A 25,712-nucleotide genomic window follows, 5' to 3' on the forward strand; every position below is an offset into this window, starting at 1 on the left:
ATTAAAAAAACAATAAATCCAATAAAATATGTTTTATCGTGAAAATATTCATACAGAAGTTACAAATTGGTTTCTCTTGCACATGAGTGAGAAAGTCTTGATTGGCAAATTTCACATCTCACATCTCATTAACATTTAGATTCAAAGCGGGTTTCCTTTGTTAAAAGTTATAAAAACATAATTTTAAGCCAAAACTTTTATTTAAAAAGTACTAAATTGGCAAACTAAATTGGACAAAAACACAAATGTCTTGTAAATCAAAGTGAAAAAGGAAAAAAAAATTATATATTAATAAACGAGACTAATTGCCTATATTAAGAAAATCCAAAATTGCATTTAAAGACAAAAATATAAATAAATATAATACAATACTTATTCGTTCTGGATACAGTACTCAAACAGAAATAATTAAATAAATAACAGCTATATAGGCATACCGAGCAGCACAGTCATATGCCAGAACATCCGTCTCTGCCAGAAGGTCTCCATCAGTTTCATGGTCTCCTCCATCTGGACCCAGCTCAAACAGCTGCAAAGACAATCACATCCTAAATATCATCAAGCCCAAAACCTCAAGCAGTGTAGTAGAGATAGCACCTGACCTTGATCTTTGCAGTGTATTCTCCTCGACCACCAAAAAGACCCAAACCCCCTAACAAGATGTCAGCATCAGCGCAGAAGCGGATGGCCTCTACTGAATGGGCAGAGTAACCCCAGCCTCCTCCATGACCTGGGAAAAAAAAACATTGAACAAAACAACATTGATCAAACACAACCTGAATGCTGAATTTAGGTAACTTTTATTAATGGAAGTTGCAGAGTGGCTCCATTAATCACCTAAAGCTGCTAGTTTTCAAAAGATTTTAAAACAATGATCATTTACCCAATGTATGAAAATACAGTGCATCTGGAAAGTATTTATATATTCATATTCAATATTCCCTTTTTCCACATTTTTTTTTATGTTACAGCCTTATTCCAAAATGGATTAAATTCATTTATTTGCTCAGAATTTTACACACAATACCCCCATAATGACAATGTGGGAAAAAATGTGCAAATTTATTAAAAATAAAAAACCTGAAAAATCACATGTACAGAAATATTCTCAGTCTTTGCTCAATACTTTGTTGATGCATCTTTGGCAGCAATTACAGCCTCAAGTCTTTTTGAATATGATGCCACAAGCTTCGCAAACCTGTCTTTAGGAATTTTAGCCCATTCCTCTGTGCACCTTTCTCTACACTCCCTTTTAAAAATTAACATTTTCATCCAATTCTCAGTGAATATAGCCAATATATTTTAGCTCAATAATAAAAAAAAGTTTCATTATAAAAATAATATTCATTAAAATAAAAGTTGGCTCATTTTTAGGAATAGAAATATAACACATTTAAACTATGTATCTCTTCATTTTTCCTTTTTGAAAATTTTTTTTTCCCCCAACATATTAATTTGCGTGTACTAATTTTTGGGCTGTGATCTTAAGGTTTTGTTGTTAGAATAGTTCCAGTTTTGGCTTTGGTATTTACTAATGTAATGTATATGCACAAATATATTATTGTAAAGCATCCCGAGGAGTGTACTCATTTATGCTGAGTACTGTATAAATATGAAGATTAATCAAATTCCATATTTGAAAGAGAAAAATGCCTGAAGGCATGAGCCTAATTAAAGACTGTACCTTCCGCACTCGCAAGCAGTATTCAGAGCGCTGGTTTCACTGTCCCTCCAGGAGAAGTTACTACATGGTGTGAAGTGGCTTTCACACCGGAAGTGGAAAGCACTGCACTATGAAAGCCATTTATTTGAGTGGAGTTACTGCAAGAGCAGTAAAATGCACTAGCTCGACTAGCTTTAACAGTATAACAGTATTCTGAAATTATTTTTTATTATTTGATAAATAAAAATGAATTAATAGAAAGCATTTTTGATTTAGGTGCTGCTCTGCTCTAATTTTGATCTCCACCTTAGAGATGTTAAAAAAAAAATCTGTGGGTTTTTATGAGCTCACTCTCAAAGCGGTTGACGACACTGTAATCCTCTTTTGAGTAGACTTTCATAACAGCCTGGGTCTCCTCCTCAGCGCTGGCAACACCCATCTTCAGCTCCTGCATAGCAGCCAGTGTGTCAAGACAACCTGCATACAGAACCGAAAGAAGAACTGACAACTTGAAACAAAGTCTTTTATTACCTTTTTAGAAACGACACTATATACTGAAAAACTGCACAATAACTATGTTTATATACTGTCCACCCTATACACAACACTTTTTCGATTTTGATTGTAATAATGTGATCTTTTTGTAAAGCTGTTTGAAACAATAATTACTGAGAAAACATTAATTGAATGTTTTTTTAAACTTTACTATAACAAAGTTAGTTCAATGCGTATTACATCTTCCTGAGTGGCAGTTTAAAGTTAAGTTTATAACAGTTGTTAACTGCTCAATCATTCAACAGCAGCATTTTCATAAAATCAGATGACATACAGATCAGAGGCCAAAAGCTGTGCTTCCATCCTAACATGAAGCAAATCTTTTCAAAGTTCGTAAAAAAAGGAAAAATATTATGTGAATTAGGTGCGTTTCCATCAAGGCCTTATGGTGCATTCACATCAGACACGGACAAATCGTCAAGCGTGAGTGATTTACATGTTAAATCATTGCAAGTTTGCGATCATTGTGAATAGACATACTACCGCGAAAAATTCGCACAAATGAGGTGACACAAATGACGCGATTCGCACGAATGAAGTGTTTTTGCACATTTGACATGAATCACTCGAGTTGGAAAATCTAAACTTTAGCAGACATTCCCTCAGCGTTAACCAATAATAAGCTTGCTCTTGTATGGGCGAGTATGGGGACACAGAGCTTGGTGCACCCCCTGAAAGGATCTCAAGTGGACTCAGACACGGTGCCGAATGAGTCTATACTGTTTTTCAACCTTTTAAAGTGCAGGGGTACTATCTCAATAAAACCCATGTTAGCCATTTAACAACAAAAGTAGAGTCACTGGGTAGACAGAAGCCCAGCCCATGTGAATCAGCATCTATTAGTTAATTTGAAGTTAATTTGATGTGTGAATGAAGCGAATTTGACACGCAAATGAAGCAAGTAAACTCAAAATGTTTGCGCGTCTTTTTACACACGAATATCATGATTTATTTGCATAAGCTGCGTCTGGTGTGAACACAGCATTAGAGTGGCTGACTGCAGTATTGGTAACCTAGCAACCAACAGTAAACAAGGCAAACATAATGGAGTCATGTAGGTGTGATGTTCATTGGAGATTATTCTGCATTGTGTTTCCATCTCATTATCCATTTAAAACCACCTCTAGAGAGCTTTAACTTTCTTTCTGAATTAAGTCATATTTATACAAATTTTGTCACAAAATTTGGATGACAGAAACATAGTCAGTAACCTAACTGTGCAAATTGATGACTTATCTTGGAAAATACATTTATAATTGGATTGTGCAGACATTACTCATTACACAGATGAGATGTCTCATTCACAAAACACAATATATATATATTTTTAATATAAATAAAAACATGCCAAGACAATTGCTAATTCACTATCATAAGAGCATAGCACCAGCTCTCCATGACTTTGACACAATTGACCCTTTTTTTCTCATTTTTTCTTCTCTTCTCATTTATTAATCTGTTTAGTATTTAGATTAAAAGCATTTATTTGATTATATATTGATTTCTAAACTCCTTATTTTACAGTGACTAATTAGCAGATAGGAATGGCTAAATTTTAATGTAAGTAGCCAAAAGGACTGATCAGTTTTATGAAGTTCTTTTTCTCAAAGTTCAGTGTGGGTTTTTACAGTAAAATAATCTTTTATTCTCAAAGGACCAAGGACAATTTGATTTGCCAGACAGAAAGCACAAAGGCTGTCACACTGGCTGTACAACGCCAGTCAAACATCTCCATTTCCTGTCTGTGCATCCGAACAAAGAGAAACAGCAAGTGTTTTATGATTCGGAGTCAATCTTGACGGGTTTTGAGATCCTGTTTGACAGGAGAGTGCTGTGAACCGGACATTAAACAGAGCAGTGATGTAGAGTACAGCGTGTGATGTTGTCGTACCCAGGATGTGCAGAGCTCCATGGGAGCGGGTGGTGCTGGCATGGGATCCTGAGGGCAGAGCCAGTTCAGGGCTCAGGATGCTGCAGAGGGCCTGGATGTCGGAGGCAGTGGGCACACGAGCATCTGCTATCACAGCGTTATAGCAGCACATCTCCCGCGTGACAGGGAGAAACCTGAAGTGAAGTGAGAAGGCAAAAAATTATATTATTAAAATGTATTTAAAAAAAAAACACACACACACACATACACACATATACACACACATATATATATATATATATATATATATATATATATATATAAATATATATATATTTTTTTTGAAGTAGTATTTTTTTTCAGTAAATATATACATAATGTTATGTTGGTGCATTAAAAAACCTTTAGGAATAGAAGGATAATAAATTTAAATTCAAATGAGTAGTGCAAATATTCTATAAACTGCAAACTTTCAATTAATTTAGATTTTTTTTCTTTCTTGGTTTTTTCTGTTTCCTGTTTTTTGTTTGAGTCAAACAACAAAAAAATAAGGTCAAGAATCTTGGTGTTATTCTAGAGTCAGATCTGAGTTTCAATAGTCATGTCAAAGCGGTCAGTAAGCTGTGCCTTTGCTGAATGAGCACTGTGCGTTGTCTGACAGATCGCACTATTATGTCTTTCTTTTCTTTTTCATTATTTTATAACCTGTTTGTAACACATTTTAATCTCTTTTTAATCACTGTTATTATTTGCTTTTATTTTCTTATACACTTGTCTCTTTTATTCCTGTTTATGTAAAGTATTTTGAATTGCAACTATGTATGAAATGTGCTATATAAATAAACTTGCCTTGCCGTGTTTATTTTTTATCTTTTTAAAATATTTTCTCTCTAACATATACATTTTTGTACTGATCTTTTTTGTTCGATTAAATAGACTGATTGTATAGTTTGTTTTAAACGTTTATAATAGAAAAGGTTTTAAATACCATTAAAAATTATTTTATATTGTTTTAGTTAAATAATATTTCATTATTATTTTAATGACTATTTAATTTGTTAATTATGAACACAATAAAAAATATGAGAAACCAATTAGTTTAACTGTTAAAATAATAGAGCTTGTGATTGAATAGTAACCAAATAAGTTAAACAAAATATATAAAGTGAACATAAAAAGTGAATAAATTTAATTCATAATGATTAAATAAATAAAATATCAATTCTAATAACTAGATTAAAAAGAATATTAAAAATGAATAAGCAAATGTTCTAATATATAATAATTAAATCAATCAAGAAATGAATAAATAAATATTTTTAAAACAAATAAATACTAATATAATAAAACATTTTATTAAGATCAACTTAAAAACTGTAAAAGTTGTGTAAAACCAGTATATAGGTAAAAAAATTTCAATACTAAAATGTCAGACTGAAACCCCTTGTGTATAACTTTATTTCCCTTCAGGAAACAAGATCACTGCATTTTAACTCCAGACAGCCATTGGCCTCACCTCCAAATGACATCATAGACAGGGTCCAAGCAGAGGCCAAACCCCTGGAGATCCTCCTGCTCGGAGTCATTGAATGTGCGGCAGCTCCCATCCAGTTTGTTGATCAGCAGGCATTTAAAAGGAGGAGGTTCAGATATAGACGTTGGAACCAAACCTAGAGAGACCAGAATGGGAGTCAACAGATAAAAGCTTAATCATAAGACACACCACAACATATCTGCCATTCAATTCAAAACAAGTCAGTCACGCAAATGCATGTACCAATGATGTGTTTGTTGGCAAAAATCTCAGAGGTGGCCAGAACGTGAGAGTTGATCAGCGCTTCGTCGATTCGAAGGAAGGTCTGATCGCCGCTGGCTCCAATCCACGTTGCCTTTCGACCGTATTTGGCACCAATGTTGGGCATTGGAGAGGGCTTGGCATTCCAGTAGGGCATGTCTAGGATGGGCCGCCCTAATTGTCCTTTCTGTTGAAAGATATTCTTCAGGTTCCAATTCAACTTAAATTCTAGCCATTTTAAACTGATGGAAAATTTTAAACTTGATGACTGGTGATGGAGGAAGACTGCTAACTTACTGAGAAGCTCCCGAAGGTGAAGACCTGTCCATCCATGAGAAGCACTGCAGTGTGGTTACTGCCTGCTGTCACCTGAGTACTGGGGCCAGGCAAAGCTTGCACCAAAGTGGGGGAGCCCCTGTTGATATGGATAGTTATTAAAATTTTCAGGATTTTCTTTTTTATTACATTAAAGTATTTTTACAAAAATATTAATTTTAAATAAATTAATTTAATAAAAAAATAAAAGATAAACATTACATTTAAAAGACTATTAATTTATTTTAAATAAATGATTAGTTACAATAAAATACATTCATTTGATAAAAAAATAATATTTTAATCAGTAATTTAATATTTAAGTAATAAACTACTATACCTGAATAAAAATTATGAATGATTACAATTTTACTAAAGTAGTTATAATTAAATGAATGAAGTTAAAAAATACAAACAGTCATAATCAGAATTATTAGCCCCCTGATTTATTAGCACTACTTTTAGTTTTTTCCCCAATTTCTGTTTAGCGGAGAGAAAAATAGTTTGAAGATATTTCTAAACATAATAGTTTTAATAACTCATTTCTAATAACTGATTTATTTTATCGTTGTCATGATGACAGTAAATAATATTTGACTAGATATTTTTCAAGACACTTAGTGACATTTAAAGTCTTAACTAGGTTAATTCGTTTACCTAGGCAGGTTTGGGTAATTAGGCAAGTTATTATTTAATTATGGTTTGTTGTTATAGTATATACAATCAAACAAATATAAATAATACAGCTTGAAAGGGCTAATGATTTTGACCTTAAAATGGTTTTTAAAAAATTAAAAACTACTATTATTCTAGCTGAAATACAACAAATAAGACTTTCTCCAGGAAAAAAATATCAGACATACTGTGAAAATGTCCTTGCTCTGTTAAACATCATTTAGGAAATTATTAAAAGAAAAAACTAAATCAAAGGGGATTTAATAATTCTGATTTCTACAGTAATTCTAAATCAAAATAATTTAAATATCATATACTATTTATTAAATATTTATCTATCAAATATTATCTAATAAAATAAAAATCTAACAAAACCAATAATTATCTAACAAACTTTACAAAAATGATTAGTTACAATAAAATACTTATATTCATTTGAATAAAAATAACACAGATATTCAAATAAATATTTGAATTAAAATGCAATATTTAAATAAACTACTATAGGTGAATGAAAATAATGCATGGTTATAATTTTACTAAATTAGTGTTCATAATTAAATGAACTAATTAAACATATTCATTTTATTAAATAAAAATTATTTAAATATTATCCATTTAAACTCAAATAAAAAAAAAAAAAACATTAATTCCAGATGAACCTGGAGTTGCTGAAGACTTATTTTACTATGATGATGTATTTCCAGTTGAAATTAAAAACCTAAGTAGGGGCCAGGGTTTATTTTTGCTCTCCACCTGTCGTATTTTACTTACAGCAAATTAACAATTCAAGGGGCGTGGCTAAGCAAATCTCCCCAAAGCCATCAAACTGACATCATCAGACTGGCGTTCCAAAGCTGATGCAAATGTCAAATTTTGAATAATCCACTGATTGTTTAACCTTAAGACATTGCAAATTTAATTGCAAATTGAGTTATTTAGAAAATAATTAAAAATGGATGTTAAAAGGTAATTAAAAAAGTATTAAATGGTTGTGAGGGGCGACGCAGTGGTGCAGTAGGTAGAGAGTTCGCCTAACAGCAAGAAGGTCGCTGGTTTGAGCCTTGGCTGGTCAGTTGGCATTTCTGTGTGGAGTTTGCATGTTCTCCCCACGTTTGCGTGGGTTTTCTCCGGGTGCTCCGGTTTCCCCCACAGTCCAATGACATGCGGTACAGGTGAATTGGATAAGCTAAAATTGTCAGTATTATATGAGTGTAAATGAGAGTGTATGGGTGTTTCCCAGAGATGGAAGGGTATCTGCTGCGTAAAACACATGCTGGATAAGTTGGTGGTTCAGTTCGCTGTGGCAACTACAGACTAATAAAGGGACTAAGCCGAAAAGAAAATGAATGAATGAATGAATGAATGAATGAATGAATGAATGAATGAATGAATGAATGAATTATTGTTTAGTTGACAACAGTGGTCCTCAACCTTTTTATCACTTTGGACCAGTCAGAGCTTGACAATTGTTTCGTAGGTTGCTAGGCTACCATTAACCGTTTTCTCAGAGGATGACAAGTTGACAAAACATTGCTGTCACTCTGAAACAAGATTTATTTATAAAGAAAATTACAAAGCAATGCAGTTTGGGTGTTGTAAGTTTATCTGGGATAATTAGTCTTACCAAAATGTGTATATTCCATACAAGCTGAAGCTTATCGGTCAATTCTTGTCACGTAACTCACGGTGCGCTCACAGGATTCATTGAACTGTGTGTCTTGTGCACGCAAGCCACGCACCTCCATTGAAAACAAAGAACATGTGCAAACTCTAGAAAAGACGCAATATGCGAACAGCCCCTAAAAGGCCTCTTTCATTTTTGATCTACAGCAGTTGATCTTCTTGCACAGCCATGATGCATTCACCTGACTTGTTGACAAATGAGTTGCGGATCTATTCCTTGGCATTTCGTGGTTCGTTCACTGGGCCTTTTCCCTACAGCAAAGAAACTTTTCAAAGATGTCTGTTTCTTACTAATTTTGCTACTTGTGGGTTAAATTTGAGCGCTCAAGTGACCGAGATGTAACAGAGAATAGAGACATTTTTTAAAATAAAAGACTTTTTAAAATAAAAGATTGTTCAGATAATAAATAAAACTGAAATAGTTAACGATTTCTTGTGCTGCCTGGTACCAATTGATCCATGAACTGGTGGTTGAGGACCACTGGTTTACAAGATAAAGCATGGATTAAAGCAAGGATCTCCTGCCCTTCTGGCTGACTTTATTCAATTTAAATGTATAGAAAACTGAGAAACTAAAGGTTCAACCAGAGCTGATTGCATTGTCACACTTCGAAAAAAGTCTTTTGGTCAAGCTTGTTTTTTTTGTTTGTTTTTTTTTTTGTTTTTTGAGTATCGCATCAGTGAAATATGATACCACAATCTGTTAGATAATGCGTACATTTTAATTCATTTATGTATCTTTTTTTTTTTTCCAAATAATTGTTATTATTTAATCTGATGTTGGATCAGCCGGGGGGAAAACCCCACTTCACATGCACCACTATCTCTAATACAATCTGTACCTTTGAAGATATCTCAAGGAACTGAGGTAGAGGGAAAGCCAAGAAGGAGTAATAATAATAATAATACTAATAATAATAATAATAATAATAATAATAAAATCAATTTGAGAGAGACAGAAAAATGGAATGAATAGAACAAGAGGGAAAATAAAGCAGTACGTTAAGACCTAATTACATTGTGGGAAAATACTAATAAATTAAAAAAAAATTTTCTTTTTTAATTTATTCATTTTTATTTTTATTTGACATTAGACACGGACTGCGTCCGAAACCACATACTTCCATACAATACAGTCACTAAAATCAGTATGCGAGCCGAGTAGTATGTCTGAATTTATAGAATTCGAAAACCAGTATGCGAGAAGTACCCGGATGACTTACTACTTCCGGCGAGATTCTGAAGTGCGCATTCCAAGCATGCTGCGCAATCCTATGATACCCCGCGAGAGAATTCATGAACGGGAGTGACTTTTCACATTCATACTGTATAGATTGTACTTTTCTAACGGCCGAATAGTACGTTTAAATTCAAATGCAGTACCTACTGAGTAGTAGGCGGTTTTGGACGCAACCGCAGTTTCTACCTCTACTTGACCCCCTCTCCTCCCCTCCCCTCGTTTGTGTACTGATGAACGTGTTGTTAGGGAATGGCTTCAGGCAAAGAGGATCTTCAATGGAGATGTATTCTGTCAGTAAAGTTTTTCCAGGATGAGATGTGAATAGTATTTCTTGATTTTTATTTCATGAGAATAGTTTTTTTGACAATAGTTAGAGCCACCAGTAGTAACTGACCATTTGAATTGTTAATATCTATTGTGGATATTTCACCTAATCAGCAGAGGGAGGGAGACAGTGTGATGTGACATTCCATAAAGTTGGAGAGTGAGTCAGTAACCTTTTCCTAAATGTTTTAATTGAAGTGCAATACCATGGGGCGTGAAGATAAGTATCTGGGGTGTTTTGTGTGCAATGTGAACATGTCTCTGAGATGAAACCCATTTTAAGTAATTTCAGCACAGTTTAAGTAAAATTTTAAGAAATGGCTTCTTAATAATAAACATTGTGAACACTGTGTTTTTCTCTATTGTTGTTGTTTTTTTTTTTGTTCATTTTTTTGAGTTTTGTTTATAGTTTGAATTTGTATCTGTATTAGTATAGGCCTTTAACATCTGGCAACAAGACCACCAATAAAAATAAAAAAAAAAACGTCTTTGGGCTAGTTTGGTTACATTTACGTTTTTGGGGAATGTTGATTAGTGTACACTGTTCCTTGTTGTGAAATAAAATACAATTTCAAAAAATAGTTTTAAGATATATTTGCTTTGACTGTAATATTTACAACCCTGAAAGACACAATCACTGCAAATTTTCCCTTTAAACCCTCATTACCTAGAATTAACATCTCCATGTCCAAGTTGTCCATGTTGTCCATAACCGAAAGTGTAAACATCGCCATTCTCCATTAAAACAACTGGAAGAAAAACAAATTTATTTACATTTACCATATCAAAAAAATGGAAAAACATCAAATATTGATCCACAGTAATGACGAGAAACATGAACAACGGCCTCTATCAGATTATCAAGGACAGAGGAGATTTTCACTCACCGGAGTGGTGGAAACCACAGCTGACCTGCACAGCTCGCAGCTCACAGTCGAAACGAACGGCCCCAGGAGGATATGTAGTGATCTTACTGGCATCTTTGTCCCCGCGTTCACTGCTGCCATCTGTAACACAGAGCAGAAACTGAGCGGAGGGACGGTAAAGGGCAAAGAAGGACAGAGAGACGAGATTGATGTCTTAAACCAGCGAGTGAAGCCGGGGGCCCTTAACATGAACCTGGGAAGAGAAATGATCTGGTGCCTCAGAGGAAAAGCAGAGGAGGAAAAGCAAGATTGCCATGCATGGAAAGGAAGAAAGACGGGGAGATAAACCGAACGGGAAGTTGTGATAGTACACATCTTTAAATAGTCCTTCTCAGGGGTTAATAAGAGAGATCTGCCATCGATCGGTGGCACAAACTCAATAAGAAAACACAGGAAAGGTGGGCTTCTTTCACTCCACGCTAATTAAAATAGTGCAGATTAGTAAATGTGCTGTCACGCTGTGTACAAATAAGTGCAGCTCTGTGTTCCACTGATGTCTGTGCACAAAAATATACTGAAACTTGTACCATTTTTTTTTACTAGTTAAAATGGTGAAAGAGAAAAAACAGAACTAGCTTGAATTAAAGGGACTAGCTTGTGTGCTGACAAAGTAGCTCAATATGGATATTCCGCATTTGTACCTGTATATTTGTCTATGCATGACAAGGTTATAATAGTTTTGGATCTTACATTAGTTTTAGTTTTATTTGGTTTTGACTTTTTATTTTCAAACTCAGTTAGCTTTAATTTAAATAAAGTTTTTAGAGATAGATTTGCTAGTTTTTATATTTTGAAATTGCTAAGTTTTAGTTTAGTTTGTATTCGTTTCAGTGTTAGTTTTAGTGTTTTGATTGTTGTTTTTTGTAAATTAGGATATTGGTTAGGTGCAAGATTCAAAATCATCAGAATAAATATTGCACAATAAAAACTCAACCAAAGATAGGCTACATTTTTTTGACACAGAAACACTACCATCTATTACTACCACCTACCCATCCTCAATACAATACAACAGCCCACAAGATAGCAGCCTTAAGTAAAATATGTGTGCAAGACTGCTTCTGGGATTAGATAAACAGTAGTGATGTAAAGTTCGGATCTTTAACGAACACCAGATCATTTGTGACAATCTTCCTATGTTTGGAATTTCAGTCAGTTAAAACAATGATCTGACAAGTTTCTCACAATAACGTTTTGCAACCCAACTGAAGCATGATTCACTTATTTAAATTTTATTACGACTTTCTGTTATGAAATAAACATACAATTACTTAGAAGATCAGGTTAAAAAGAATGATTCTTTCATGAACGCAATCACTAATATAGAAATAAAACCCATTATTAAGCACAAATGTGTTGAATTATTACTTTTAACTGTCTGCTTGGGACAAATGTAATATTTTCACCATGCTTCTGTCACATCAACTCTTTGTTTTTGCCGGGAACTCTCAGGAGTAACATTGAGGATGACTGGAGGAGGACCGGCTTGATCTGACCAAAGGCATTAGGATTACAGACTCTGAGGTGCCGTACAGGTCAAACACCTGTCGTAAAACTGGCAGCGCTAAGCAAATAGATTTACTTTTAAAGGGTATTTAATATTACAGTAAATATTAAATACATTTACAAAGACGAAACCAAAGGAGTTTAGTTAGTCGATATGACGATAACAACTGTGAATGCATGAACTGCAAATGCTCACTATAAAGATAAAATCTACTTAAATAATGCACCAACAGGACTTTGCTACACAGTATACTAGTTCCTGCTGCTTGCTAGTAACAGTGCTGCTGCTGTCATGGCAACGTTGGTAAAATTATGCCTTTCGAATAACATTTTACTGTTAATAAAATGGTTGTGTTTTGTAAAATCAGCTGTACCATCAGCTAAAGTATCAGAAAATTGTTGTGAGAAAATTTTCTGAAATTTGATTCAGAGGACAAATAAAATAAATTAAAAGTGTCAAAAATGTCTTAAATATAATAAAGGAATAAACTGAATTTTCCAGAGAGATTTCTTTGGTGTTTTTTGCTCATCTAACTTCGCAGAATAAACAGATTACATGAACTGGAGAAGATTTCTAATTAAAAGAAGGCAGAGCCCCTAAGCCACACTTACATATTATGTAATAATCACACAATAGTTGCTTGCAGATGTTTAATGGCCAAAATAAGACAACTGCAGTGCAATGTATAGATATTACGCTACTAAAATTAACAGATGACAGATTAAAACGAAGCTGACAAAATTCCAAAATGACAGGTTGTGAAATCTGTCACTTAGTTAAAGTGTGGGCAAAAAAACCTCTGCCTACTTCAACATACCACAGGTCCATCACAACAAACCAAAACTTTAAAGATATTGTTCCTTCCTTTCCTTCCATTCTTTCATTTCCTTATTCATACCTTTATTTTTAATACAAATGCAGTAGGTGATTGTTTTCAGAAACATTTTTTGTTGTGCTGGTTGAAAGTCTCTTCACATTCCTATATCAATAATAATGACCTAAATGTATTTATATGCATTTAATATCCTTGGTAAGGCATAAGACTAAAAAATGTTCATCAAATTTGTCGAGCCGCAGACAATTCCCAGTATTCTAATAAGTAGCCCAAACCTGCTTGTCAACAAATGTATCTTTGAACATCTGCACACCCCATTCATGCAGACAGACCTCCCGTTTGCACTTGCACGCACGTTCCCATGCACACAAGAGTGTGACAGCAGTAAAAACAATTGCTGAATCAATATTGGAGTTACTTTTGCACACTGAAGAAAGGATGACACCATGGCTGAAGTATTTCTGTTAGACAGGAAATGTTAGCTTATGTAGATTGTGTTGTTTTTATGAATGGGTTATAAGCACAGAAGTGTTGTTCAGCCACTGAAATCTTCCAGTGAAAGCTTGATGAGACTATTTTCAGTTTGATTGTTATTTAGTTTAACTAAAAAAACAAGTAAATAACCCTCTTCCGTTTAGCCTGCTTTACTGAGCTGAAGTTGGTTTTATATTCACATTGATTGCTTTTTGAACAATGACAACCTGTGATGCGCTCCCCATTTGTTTACCATGTTACTTTAAATATTCTATCTGAAATAGCATGCAAGTCTGGCTTAATAATGAGTGTAATTCCTGCACATCACTGGCCAACCACTAAACATACAGTAGTCGCTTTAGGAAAAAGCGCATGAGAGAGTGAGACCAGCGATCTTTGCATGCATGAAATTTCATTGGGAATTGTAGTATTATAAATGTATTGTAATTTTTTAAACTAGCAAATGACATGATCTAGTGGGTTGTCTACGGTCATCTTTAAGGTGAGCGTTCATGATTTTTAAAAGGCAATGCTTTGGACGGCTGGGGAGGGATTGTGTTTTCAAAGCTATTCAAGAGTTCACACTTAGCTGATGATTAATTATAAAGCTTGTTTGGCATGCTGGCCTGGGAGAGAGCCCTGAGCTCATAAAGTCCTCAAGCGCGGGGCTCCCTCCCGTTTGCAAGACGAGAGAGGAGTTTGAGCTCAGGTACATCTTGAGAACTCCCCTGCTGAAGTAGCTAATAAACAGATAGTGACTGCTCTTAAGAGATAACTATTTAGTAGGAGCTTGTCTAAGGTGCAAATTTGAATTAGTCAATTAGTTTAAGTTGCATGTTTTTTGACGGTGGGAAGAAACCGGGGAAACCCATGAGCAAGGGGAGAACGTGTAAACTCAGCACAGAAACATTGCCTGGCTTGGTAAGGACTAGAACCAGTGACGTTCTTGCTGTGAGGCAACACTGCTAACCACTGGGCCACCGTGCCACCCATCTAGGAAAGGAGGAGGAGTAGGGGTGGAAGGGGGGATTCTTCAAAATGAAGATGGCTGTCATATAGAACTTGGTGTATTTATAGTGGCTTAGGAATCGTCTGATTGCTGAATCATAAATTGAATAATGCGGGGCCGGCTGCAAGCAATCATAAGTACGTGATCCTCTCCAAATTTGTTTATAAATAAACTTCACTTATGCTAAGGCATTAGCATTTTGGCAGATCACCTACTGCACTTTTAAGACTGCATGGTTAAGATAATCATTACTGCATGGTTAATGAAGTCATTTACAAACAAGGCACAATTTTATGCCAATTCCAACAGCAATGGCACATGTAATAAGGACATTATTGCTTTCCGTTCTTACAGCTTGCTTGTTTGGTGGCAGAATCCATCAATAAACAGTGACACTTCACTCCTAAATTACCATTATTATTAATACATAAATATTGATAACATTATAAGAAGATTTCAGACAACATTGCCAAAAAAAAGGCAGTTTATGACCTCTTTAATGATAACGAGTTCTGACACAGAATTATATTCTGGATTGGCCAAATAATATCACAGATTATGATATTATGACGATTTAGACTGGCTATTATAGCAATCTTCCTTAAAATAACTTCAAAGCATGCTATTCTATTTATATCGGCAATGCACTAGGATCTATTTTAAGCCCTAGTGAAAACTATGCTTGACTAAAAATGATATCTTAAAAAAGATGAAATGCCGGTGCTATTTTAAGCAGGAATACCAATTTTGGCCACTGTTTCCCCACTAACAATTAACACCACATGACACTAATCTAATCCCCCTCTAAATAAGGCATGTGATTTAATCAAATATCGTAACACTGATACTTTTCACCTGACAGCAGTAGCACAGTTTACAGCATGAGGCCAACTCACAATTGTAAATGAGTAGCAGTAAAATAAAGAGTGATATTTGTTTTTTTGACCAGAGAGACAGAATAAGACAGAATATTGTGTCTAGAGAAAGCTAGAAGAGTTTGTTTGAAGAAAAAGGCAGAGAGAAGGGCATTATGGGGCTCCAGGTGGAGCCTGTAGTGAAGACCGCAGTACCTTTTAGTTTCTCCCGCATTAGCTTAACAGCCTGAAGAGGTCTTAGTCTGGCTAGCACCTGCTCACGCTGGTTCATAAAAAGGGGACCAGGGAAAACAAGGGGGCCTATGGGGGGAGAGAGAAACTTTCACATGCATGGGGCAAAGCATCTCACAAATGGAAAATAAAACATGGCATATAACACATGAAAACATCATGAAAAAAAGAAGCAAAAAAGGGAACATTCACAAGCAACCCACTCCCAGAAGAAACAAGCATGTGTAAGGTAGAAAGTAACAGTGGTGATCTGCTTTGGGCTGTAACTGAAGCGATAACACTCAATCTTTGAACTCAAAAGAAACTTGTATGAAATATTTGTGAATGTATGATGAAGTGTGCTGAAGAATGGATTGTGATTAGATGTTTCTGGGTGAGGGGTAACCAGGCAGCATTTCAAGTCTACTATTATGTCATATTACACTACAAAAAATAGGTGGCCAACTTGTATACATACTATGTACTTAACATAAAACAACAAAAACTGGGTAAAAACTAGGGATGCTCCGATCGATCGGCATCGGCCGATAATTACATTTCATGACTCAATCAGTACTTGCTAATCTGGCCGATCTCATGAACTGATCGCAAGTGCTTGTTTATGAAATTACATGCAGAGGAAGACGCACGTGTGCAAACGGGTTACACATACAGTAGCTACTAACACATGAGGAGGTAAATGATGTATGGGGGCATGAGCGTTTGCTGCAATCGCATCACAGCAGCTAAATAGATACAGATATGGTGTGACCTCTTTTTATATTGTCTATTGGTGCAACTCGCACGAGTGTCTCATCCAACCTTATGACTCAAAACACAAATACAACTCAAACACACAAATAGAGGTGAATTGTCGCTTTGTGGCACAAATAAAGCATAACGCTAGGAAATTTACTTAAGGGAAGTTCAATTCATTTAAGGGGAAAAAAAACATCCTGCGAGTAAACTAGAGCTAGTTACATTGTGCTCCTGGTTTAGTTTAAACCCAGCATAAGTTTTACTTTTGTAAAATATTGACTTCCATAGTAGGGAAACAAACATACTATGAAGGTCACAGGTATTCAGCGACAGGTTTTCAAATGTCTTCTTTTGTATTCAAAAAATTAAAAAAAAAAAAGGTTAGCGACAAGTGAAAGAAGTAAATGATTACAGAATTTGTAGTTTTGGGTGAACTATTGCTTTCGGCATGAATCCATTAAAATGGTCAAAAGTGACAGTGAATGTTATCTTATATAAATAATAATATAAATAAAATATTAGCATAATAAAGTAAAATACACTATAAAACTTATATTTAAAAAATATTAATCAAAAAACCCTGAATAAAACATGACATTAAACTGGTAGTTATATAGTTTCAAAATAATCACCCATTTCTGATTTTGAGTAATGCTATTTAAATTGTAAAAAAATCATTACAATGCAGCAACACACTATTATTCTAAAGGGTGTCTTGGATTATTTTGGGGTCTGGTCATGTAGTCGTCTCACCTCGGCCCTCCTCCAGCCGGTGGCGGCGGTTGATGCGCTGTCTCTTCTCCTCCTGTCGAATCTGGATGTGCTCCTCTATATTGACGCCTGGGGGAGGAGGGACAGGCACAGCTAAAATAACAGAGGTCCAGCACAGTCCGCGCCAATGGAGGAGACAAATGAGAAACAACACAGGCAGGTGAATGATGAGCATGAGATGCAATGCAAGACAGTGAGAGAACAAGAGCAGAGAGGTGATCCCAAAAAAAAAAACACACACGTACGCACACACGCACACAAAAACACACACACACACACACAAACACTGCATCACTTGGAAATTATACAGACACAACACTGCCAAAGCAGCCAGTGATCGATGATGTCCATTAGGACTGGGCAGAATGACGTCTTCCACCATAGCGGATTGTTGAAATAAGATATGGACCAACGTGATTTTTATGAATACTTTTTTTGTGATCAAAAACCAACCTAATTTGTATTTATACATTTCCAGAATTCTTAAAGGAGCAAGCACAGCTCTATAAAAGATCCCGCTTGATTAAATATTACAAAAATAACAAAAAAAAAGAAACAAAAAGAGGAAATATCAAATACACTGGTCAGATTTGCGGTTAGAAGTTATATTTGAAACACAGCATTTACTAGTTTTCTAATCTTAACTTTCTAGGCAAGATAATATTTCGCAATATGGACATTATTCCAAATTAAAAATAAATAAGTAAATAAAGGTTTTACAATGTTAGCTGGACTGTAAAACCCAAAAAGATAACGAAACTCAAAACGTTTGAGGAAACTGATTGCAACAAGCCATTTAAGTTCAAAAACTAATCTATGAGTGTTGTGAACTTACTCCATTTAAATAAAAGCAATGAGATATTTAATTAACTCATTACCTTCAACACTGAGTTTAAAACTCCTTTTAAATGAGTAGAATTAACTTTCAGTCAATTTTGAGTAACTACACTCATTTCATTTGATAAAGTTGACTGTTGGGTTTACGGTGAACTTAAAAATGTCACGTCACCACAGACTGTGAAAATGGTCTCTATATATATTAGGGTTGGGCGATGTCGACCAATTTGGCATCATACGATGTTTGATGGGGGGAGTTTGATAGTGTGCGCGCTACTTGTCTGAAGAGCTAGGAGCGATCCGGGGGTGAGAAGGGTGTGCGACTTATTTGAGGGAGGGAGACTCACGGTTTCCGGGAGATTATCACTCATTTTCGGACATTATGTGTCCCGCACATGCATAGAGACTCCCGGAACTTTAACAACTATAGTGAGACGCGATCCAGTGGTACATTTTTGATAAACTGTCCGACGTGTACTGCTATCTGCCTGCAGGATCATTTTCGTTCTAAAATGCTATTTTAACACTAAGATGTATTAGTGTAAATGAGGCCTAAGTGCATTTTTCGCGAGCGGGTTTGCGATGGGGGCGGAGGATCAGCATCGTGTTGTCTATTGGCATATTACATATGTAATATATAGATGTGATGAGTGTGTGTGTGTGTGTGTGTGTGGTTTATTGCAGTAAAGGCTAAAGTATATGGTAATATATGGTTTTTGATAGTTACTAATGATGCTACATTATGTAGTGTAATTTATTAATGAAAAGTTGTAAATATATACACAATATAATGCTTATTCCTAAATATTTCTCTTTACTATAAATTTTTATAGTATTTTAAATGTGTAACACCTGGTTTTACAAGTTTTTCTGTTTTTGCTGTTAAACAGTATACTATAATTAGTTTCTGTTTAGTGCCGCATATTATTTGCAATAAATAAGTGAACCGAACAATTTTTCCTCTTATGTCTCATTGACAGTTTTATTGATCACTTAGATATGATTGACTTGGATTTAAGTTGCATCAATTTAAAAATGAAAATCGCAAAAATTGCTTAGATGTAGCTAAGCTACTTTTGCCAAATAGCTTTTAGCTTAGCTAGCTACATTTCCCAGAGATTAGCTTTCAGTGTAGTTAAGATGCATTTTAAGTAGAGAAGCTAATAACTTAGCTCACTACATTTTTCAGGTAGCTTTCCCAACACTGTCTAGCATAAATTGACTGTAATCTGCTTTCATCTGCCAATTATTATTAAAAATAGTTGTCTATTACCATTATGAAGTTAGCGGGTAAACAAAAAAAAACCCAGCTGTTTGTTTAATATATAATTGCTGCATTATCATTCTGCCCTTCCCTAATCTGAAAAGATTTGATGAATGTAGACAGTATGGTTCAACATATGACATGAGCGGGCCCTCGGACAGGTTAGAGAAGTGATCTGACGGCTATGAAGCTGGAGTGAACGTGATTGGATGACACCTCTGGATGTACCTAACAGCAGGTCCAGCGGTATCATTTCCTTCACAGCATCAAAGATTCCTCTCTGTCTGGCTTCCTGACCATCCAGCTCTCTGGCACAAGCCTTACAGCAGCCACATGACGAACAGCCCGACTCGCCAGAGCCACAGCCACAGATCCTGCAGAGGACACACAAAGATGAATAAATGATGGCTATTATTACTGCAATTGTGGAAGTGAAATTTGAACCGTGGAACTGAAATTGTGCATACAATTACTTGAAAAATAAATAAATATAGACAGTTGAAATTATTAAATTATTAAACCCCCTTTGAACTTTTTTTCTTTTTTAAATAATTCCCAAGATAAGAAAAGATGAGCATAAACTATAATGGAAACACTTTTAAAAAAACAAATTCCAGTATGCGCATTAAAAAATGTGTGAATGGACAAACCATCAAGCTGAGCACGTTGTAAAGCATCTGAAATGTTGTTTTGGTCTTTGTAATATGCCCTAACCATTTAGTATTAGTGTTGTTATATTATTAATGACCTCCAGAATCAGGAGCATCTGTGCTCTGCGTCTCACGCCTTCAAACGCCACCGTGCGTTTACTGTGTATCAGGATTGCCTTCTGAGGCGCAAGTCATTTATTAAATGAAGAAAAGATTCACGCAGCTTCTCCTACCGCAGCAAATTCCGTTTTTACTGTTGATATTTGACGCCAGATAATCAGGAAGTGACGATTTTGTTCTCTTTGACTCGTTGGACTAAATTGTTGCTTTATTCACACGTCTTTTATGCGATATTCCAGTTTTGTGCATATATTTTATTCACATCTTTGGATGAAAACATAGCTAATGACATCCATAATGTAAAAAAAAACTATGAAAGTCAAAAGCTACCAGTTTCCAGTATTTTTCAGAATACCTATCCAGAATATTTTTGTGTTGAACAGTAGAACGAAACTCAAACTGGTATGAATCAAGTGGGTGGTGAGTAAATGATAACAGAAATGTCATTTTTAGGTGAACTATTGTATTAATATTACTCTTTTTAGTCATGTCTTTTGTAATCCATTTAGCGCAGTCAACTAAAAAATTGACTCAATTTCTCATTTAAGATGTTGTGAATATTTAGATTATTGGGATCTTGTTGTGGAGCTGTTAGTGTGTGTTTGCCTTCTCTCACCCTCCTGGCACTCTGTCAGGTCGGCCACTGCTCACACAGCTGGCCCCATATCCAGTGCAGTCTCCACACACAGTGCACACCATACACTGGTCCAGCTTCCACTTGTGCATGCCAGGCTGACACATCATAGACTTTTCCTCCTTCTCGTCCAGCTCGTCCTCCAGGTCCTCGTCCATAGCGGTGGCCATGTTCTCCACTCCAAACGCTAAAGCAGGGGGGGGAAAATACGATAATCACAAACACGTGTTTAAACTCAGCTGAGAACACAGACTGGAAAATTACAGCATGACAGGAAGACTGAAGGAGATGTACACTGTAAATAACCATAACTAACAGAATATTAGTTATGGTTATATACAGTATATATGCTAATAATAGCATGCTGTAGGGCTGCATGATTTTGTAAAAATCTGACATTGTGATGTTTTGTTTTTTTGCGATATATATATATATATATATATATATATATATATATATATATATATATATATATATATATATATATATATATATAGGTATATATTTGGTTTAATATATGGTTTAAAAAGCGCTATTTGTAAAGAATTCAGAAAAAAATTAATAATCCAATGTAAAATAGCTTGCATAGTCTTCATTGAAGAAATAATTCTACAATTGATTTTACGATACAATTCCTTACGACCTGAATGAACCTACCTTAAACTCTCTCAATATGTTTATACAGTCACAGGCCTTAAAACGCATACAAATGATAAACTTTTGCTTCATAATTTAGGGTAAACATCTTCAATGACTCATGAAAATGAAATTAAATCTCATGTTCTGATCTGCAGCTGGTCAACAACAATCTCTATTCAACATTGCAGATCCTGCAATATGACTATTGTGGATTGTGCAGCCCTACTATGCTGTAAATGTATTTACAATAATTACATTATTTAAAATAAATAAATGAAATCAGCTTTTATTTTTCTGCACTTTATGCTATCATGTTTAGTTTCTAAATATTAACAGAGCATAATAATAATAATACTGGGTTTATACAGGTTTATCTTGGAAAAAATAAGAACTATAATACTAACAATAATAAAACAAATGTTATTTATAAAATGTTATTTAATACAAAATTGAAGACAGTCCTATGAGAAAAATGAGTATTAGAGTTACCGTTACATGGACACAAAACAGTTGAGGCCCATTAACAAATATTTAAAAGAGCCTAGAATGTAATATTTCAGCAAATACTTTTCAATGTCTAAAATTGAGGATTTTTAAAATACTTAAGGACTTGTAGTAACATTATTTGTAAAGAGAAAAAGGCCTATAGACTTGCTTTAAAAATAAGCATGTTTTTTTTATACAATTTAAGCATAAGTAACCACATGCTATTTCTGCAAAGTGCTATAAAATATGTACAACTTAAACAAAAATAAACAATCTGTTCAACTTACTAAAACAAGTCTGTAACACAAACAGATTCAAAATAATTATGAATGTTTATTACATAATCTGATCAGCCTTGGCTGCCAAGGTAAAAAATAAATAACTTTGAACTATATATAGCACAGTTATAACACATTTACAACATTTTAAATGCGTTTCCTATTCCTACTAAACTCCTATTAAACATCTAATCTGTTTTCTACATTTAAGCTACCTGACAAAAGTTTTGTCATCGATTTGTAAGTGCAACAAATAATAACTTGACTTCTCGTTGATCATTTTGAAAAGTGTCAGAAGGTAGACTTTTCTGATAAATCATCTGTTTAAAGAGCCTGGGAATATTCAGGGTCTTTGCCAGTGTATATTTTCATGGCTGGTGTGAAAAGTAGGAAGCCATTCTCACCTTTCCCTGCCTGGCTCATAGCTCCAGTGTCTCGACCACACTGGCCTTTGTTGTTCACTCCAAATGTCCAAACCTCCCCGCTCTTGGTCAGGACACAGGTGTGAGCTTTTCCCATGGCTACCTGAGTTACAAAGTGTCCCTTCAAATCTGATACCTGGCCTGTAAAGACAACAGAAAAAAATACACAATAAAGCAACTAACATTACTTGTCATCTTTATTCATTTTGTGTAATAAAAAAAATCACTAGTAGTTTGGTTCACTTAGTTATTTTGATCAAGACCAAAGACAGAACCTTCAGAGATATGTGTTTTGTGAATAAAACAATGCAGCGTTGAGTATTTTTATCAGCTAAAACTCACAAAGATATTATAAAATGTTTAAATAAAATCAAAAGAACCCAAAATTCCCTTATCAAACCCAAATGATGATCTGCAACATCAAGACTTTTTTAATGCCTGTACTGATCTGTAATGGAAAATGTAGATCCTACGACAAGAAAAAATAATAGTGCATCTTTTAACATCACTTTCTATTTTTCAAATGCCAAAATGTCTCTATAAAGAGAGGAATCATGCACTCTCATGTTAACCAAGATTATAATGAATAGATTTGGCATTTTAGGCTACCACCAGTGTCCCGCAGGACTCGGTTTTGAGCCCACTTACATTTGTTATTTATTTTTGCTCCTTGTGGACATATTGTTAGGAAGTACAGCATGTCCTTGCACTACTACACTGATAGTGCTGTTTTAAGTATTTGTATTAGCTAAAACCCACAAAGACATTAAGTTTTTACAGACGAAAACTAGACAAAAACTAAATAAAAATTAAGTGATGATGATGACAACTACAATAAAGTAATAAGTTTTTAACAAGAATGTGATTGAGGGATGTATTTTGGTAAATATCCAATCAAAATAAATCTTGGTGCAACTTGTTGTAAGTTAGAGCCATAACTTGCAGTTATTGAGATCCCATTGAACCATTTGAGATGTCACAACGAGATGTTGTTGGCAAGATAGAAAACATTTTCATCAAATGTTTTCAGAAGTTTTCTTCAAATTTATCCTCAACAAATTAATTTGATATATTATTATATTCATTAATTTAGCAACTCCATCATGCAACTCGCTGACTTCTTCATTCATTTTGTCATGACAGTTAGCCTAGTCAGCGTCACCCCCTGTGGTTGCAATTAAAAATATATTTGTGAGCGTGTCAAGTATGAAAGCCTTGGCAACTCACTGCTGTACGTTAATAACTGTGATGATTGGGTTTAGGGTTGGGGTAGGTGTAGACGTTAATAACTGTGATGGTTGGGGTAGGTGTAGACGTTAATAACTGTGATGGTTGGGGTAGGTGTATACGTTAATAACTGTGATGATTGGGTTTAGGGTTGGGGTAGGTGTAGACGTTAACAACTGTGATGGTTGGGGTAGGTGTATACGTTAATAACGGTGATGATTGGGTTTAGGGTTGGGGTAGGTGTAGACGTAAATAACTGTGATGGTTGGGGTACCCTTTGCAAAGTGTACCAAGCACGACAAAATGGTACCAAAAGACAAAGCAGGATGCGCACTTGAACGCTATTGGTTTCCACAGATATGTCACCAGCGAATGCCACAAGCCAGGAGAATGAAAACAAAGGAACCGCCATTTTTAAAAACACAGCCGAGACATTACACTGTTATATTATATACATATAATAATAAGCCATGGTCGTCCCGAGCTCAAACAAACCTTGTTGGCAACTTTATAAACAGCCAAAAAGCCAAGAAGAGCAAAATCTGCTGTGTCCTGTTGTTGTTTTATGAGCCAGTCTAAAAGTGCGAGTGGTTTTATTTTGTCTAGAGAGCTTGCCGCGCGTCTATAATTGAAATAACGAACTTCTTACACGTGATTATTGAAGTGTTCCTGACATCAGATCCTTTCAGAAATGGACAAACACGAGAGTGAAGCACTAAAAATAAAAAAAGAAGCCGAAAAAACAAAGGAGCAAATGATTCAGCAACCTAAAACGTGAACAAACTGCCATGTTTAACTATTATCATCGCCTTTTGGACTATTATGAACTCAGAATGATGGAATTACTTTCTAACAATATGTTACATGTGCTGCTGAAGATTACAGACACAGATGAGAGGTTTGCACTGACTGGGCTACATGTTGATGTTGTTTTTGAACCCAATTAAGGACTAAATATATGTTGTGTGTAGTTTTTCTGTAATTGATAACACAGCGGAGACTCTAAGGGCCCTATCATACACCCGGCGCAATGGGGCGCAAGGCGCGACGCAATACTTGTTTGGTAGTTTCAGCTTGGCGCAAGAGTCGTTTTGAGGCATTGCGCTACGCTGTTTAAATAGCAAATGCGTTTGCGCTCAGATGTGCGCCCATAGGCGTTCTGGTCTATAAAGGAAGGCGTTCTGAGGCGCACTGCTGGCGCGTTGCTATTTTGAGAAACTAAAATAGATTTTTCATTAGACCAAAACAAACCCGGTCTAAACTCCGGCGCAGAGTTGCGCCACACTTACAAACTGCTTAATACGCACAAGAGAGCAATAGGCAAATATCTTTACATATGAAAAAAATTAAATATTAAGGATATATTTAGGATATAATAAGAATAGATATAGGATATAAATATAAAGGATTAAAATATTACAAAACATATTATTTTCTAGCCTACATAAATATGAAAAATCACTGCTTTTATGTCTTCTTCATCTCGGGAGGCTTTTTCAGTTAATTCATAACAATTTGCTTTTGTATAATGTTATTATTATTAGCAGTATTATTTATTATATCCATATTTATATTTGTTTTATTAAAAACAAGCTAAGATTTGTCCACCTGTCAGGTTTTAGACCGTAAGGGGCACAGCATGTGTTTTAGGATATAACTCAGGTTT

General features: G+C 35.0%; 1 protein-coding gene across 50 annotated transcripts in view; it reads right to left on the minus strand.

Moving 5' to 3' along the window:
• mycbp2 (MYC binding protein 2) overlaps window positions 1-25,712 on the minus strand; it is a 232,201-nt gene that overhangs the window by 121,414 nt on the left and 85,075 nt on the right. For 23 of the 50 annotated variants that reach the window (XM_087266141.1, XM_087266130.1, XM_087266136.1 and 20 more), the window contains exons 14-27: window positions 22,802-22,960; window positions 20,977-21,181; window positions 19,819-19,964; window positions 17,472-17,582; window positions 15,945-16,049; window positions 11,011-11,130; window positions 10,791-10,872; window positions 6,181-6,298; window positions 5,866-6,070; window positions 5,605-5,758; window positions 4,110-4,282; window positions 2,015-2,140; window positions 603-730; window positions 438-529 (exon numbers count right to left, since the gene is read on the minus strand). In XM_087266141.1, the coding sequence (XP_087122267.1) occupies window positions 438-529; window positions 603-730; window positions 2,015-2,140; window positions 4,110-4,282; window positions 5,605-5,758; window positions 5,866-6,070; window positions 6,181-6,298; window positions 10,791-10,872; window positions 11,011-11,130; window positions 15,945-16,049; window positions 17,472-17,582; window positions 19,819-19,964; window positions 20,977-21,181; window positions 22,802-22,960 (1,924 nt within the window). 50 annotated transcript variants of the gene reach the window in all.

Source organism: Danio rerio, chromosome 9, assembly GCF_052040795.2.
Source record: "Danio rerio strain M-AB ecotype USA chromosome 9, GRCz13ab, whole genome shotgun sequence".
Taxonomy (NCBI): Eukaryota; Metazoa; Chordata; class Actinopteri; order Cypriniformes; family Danionidae; genus Danio; species Danio rerio.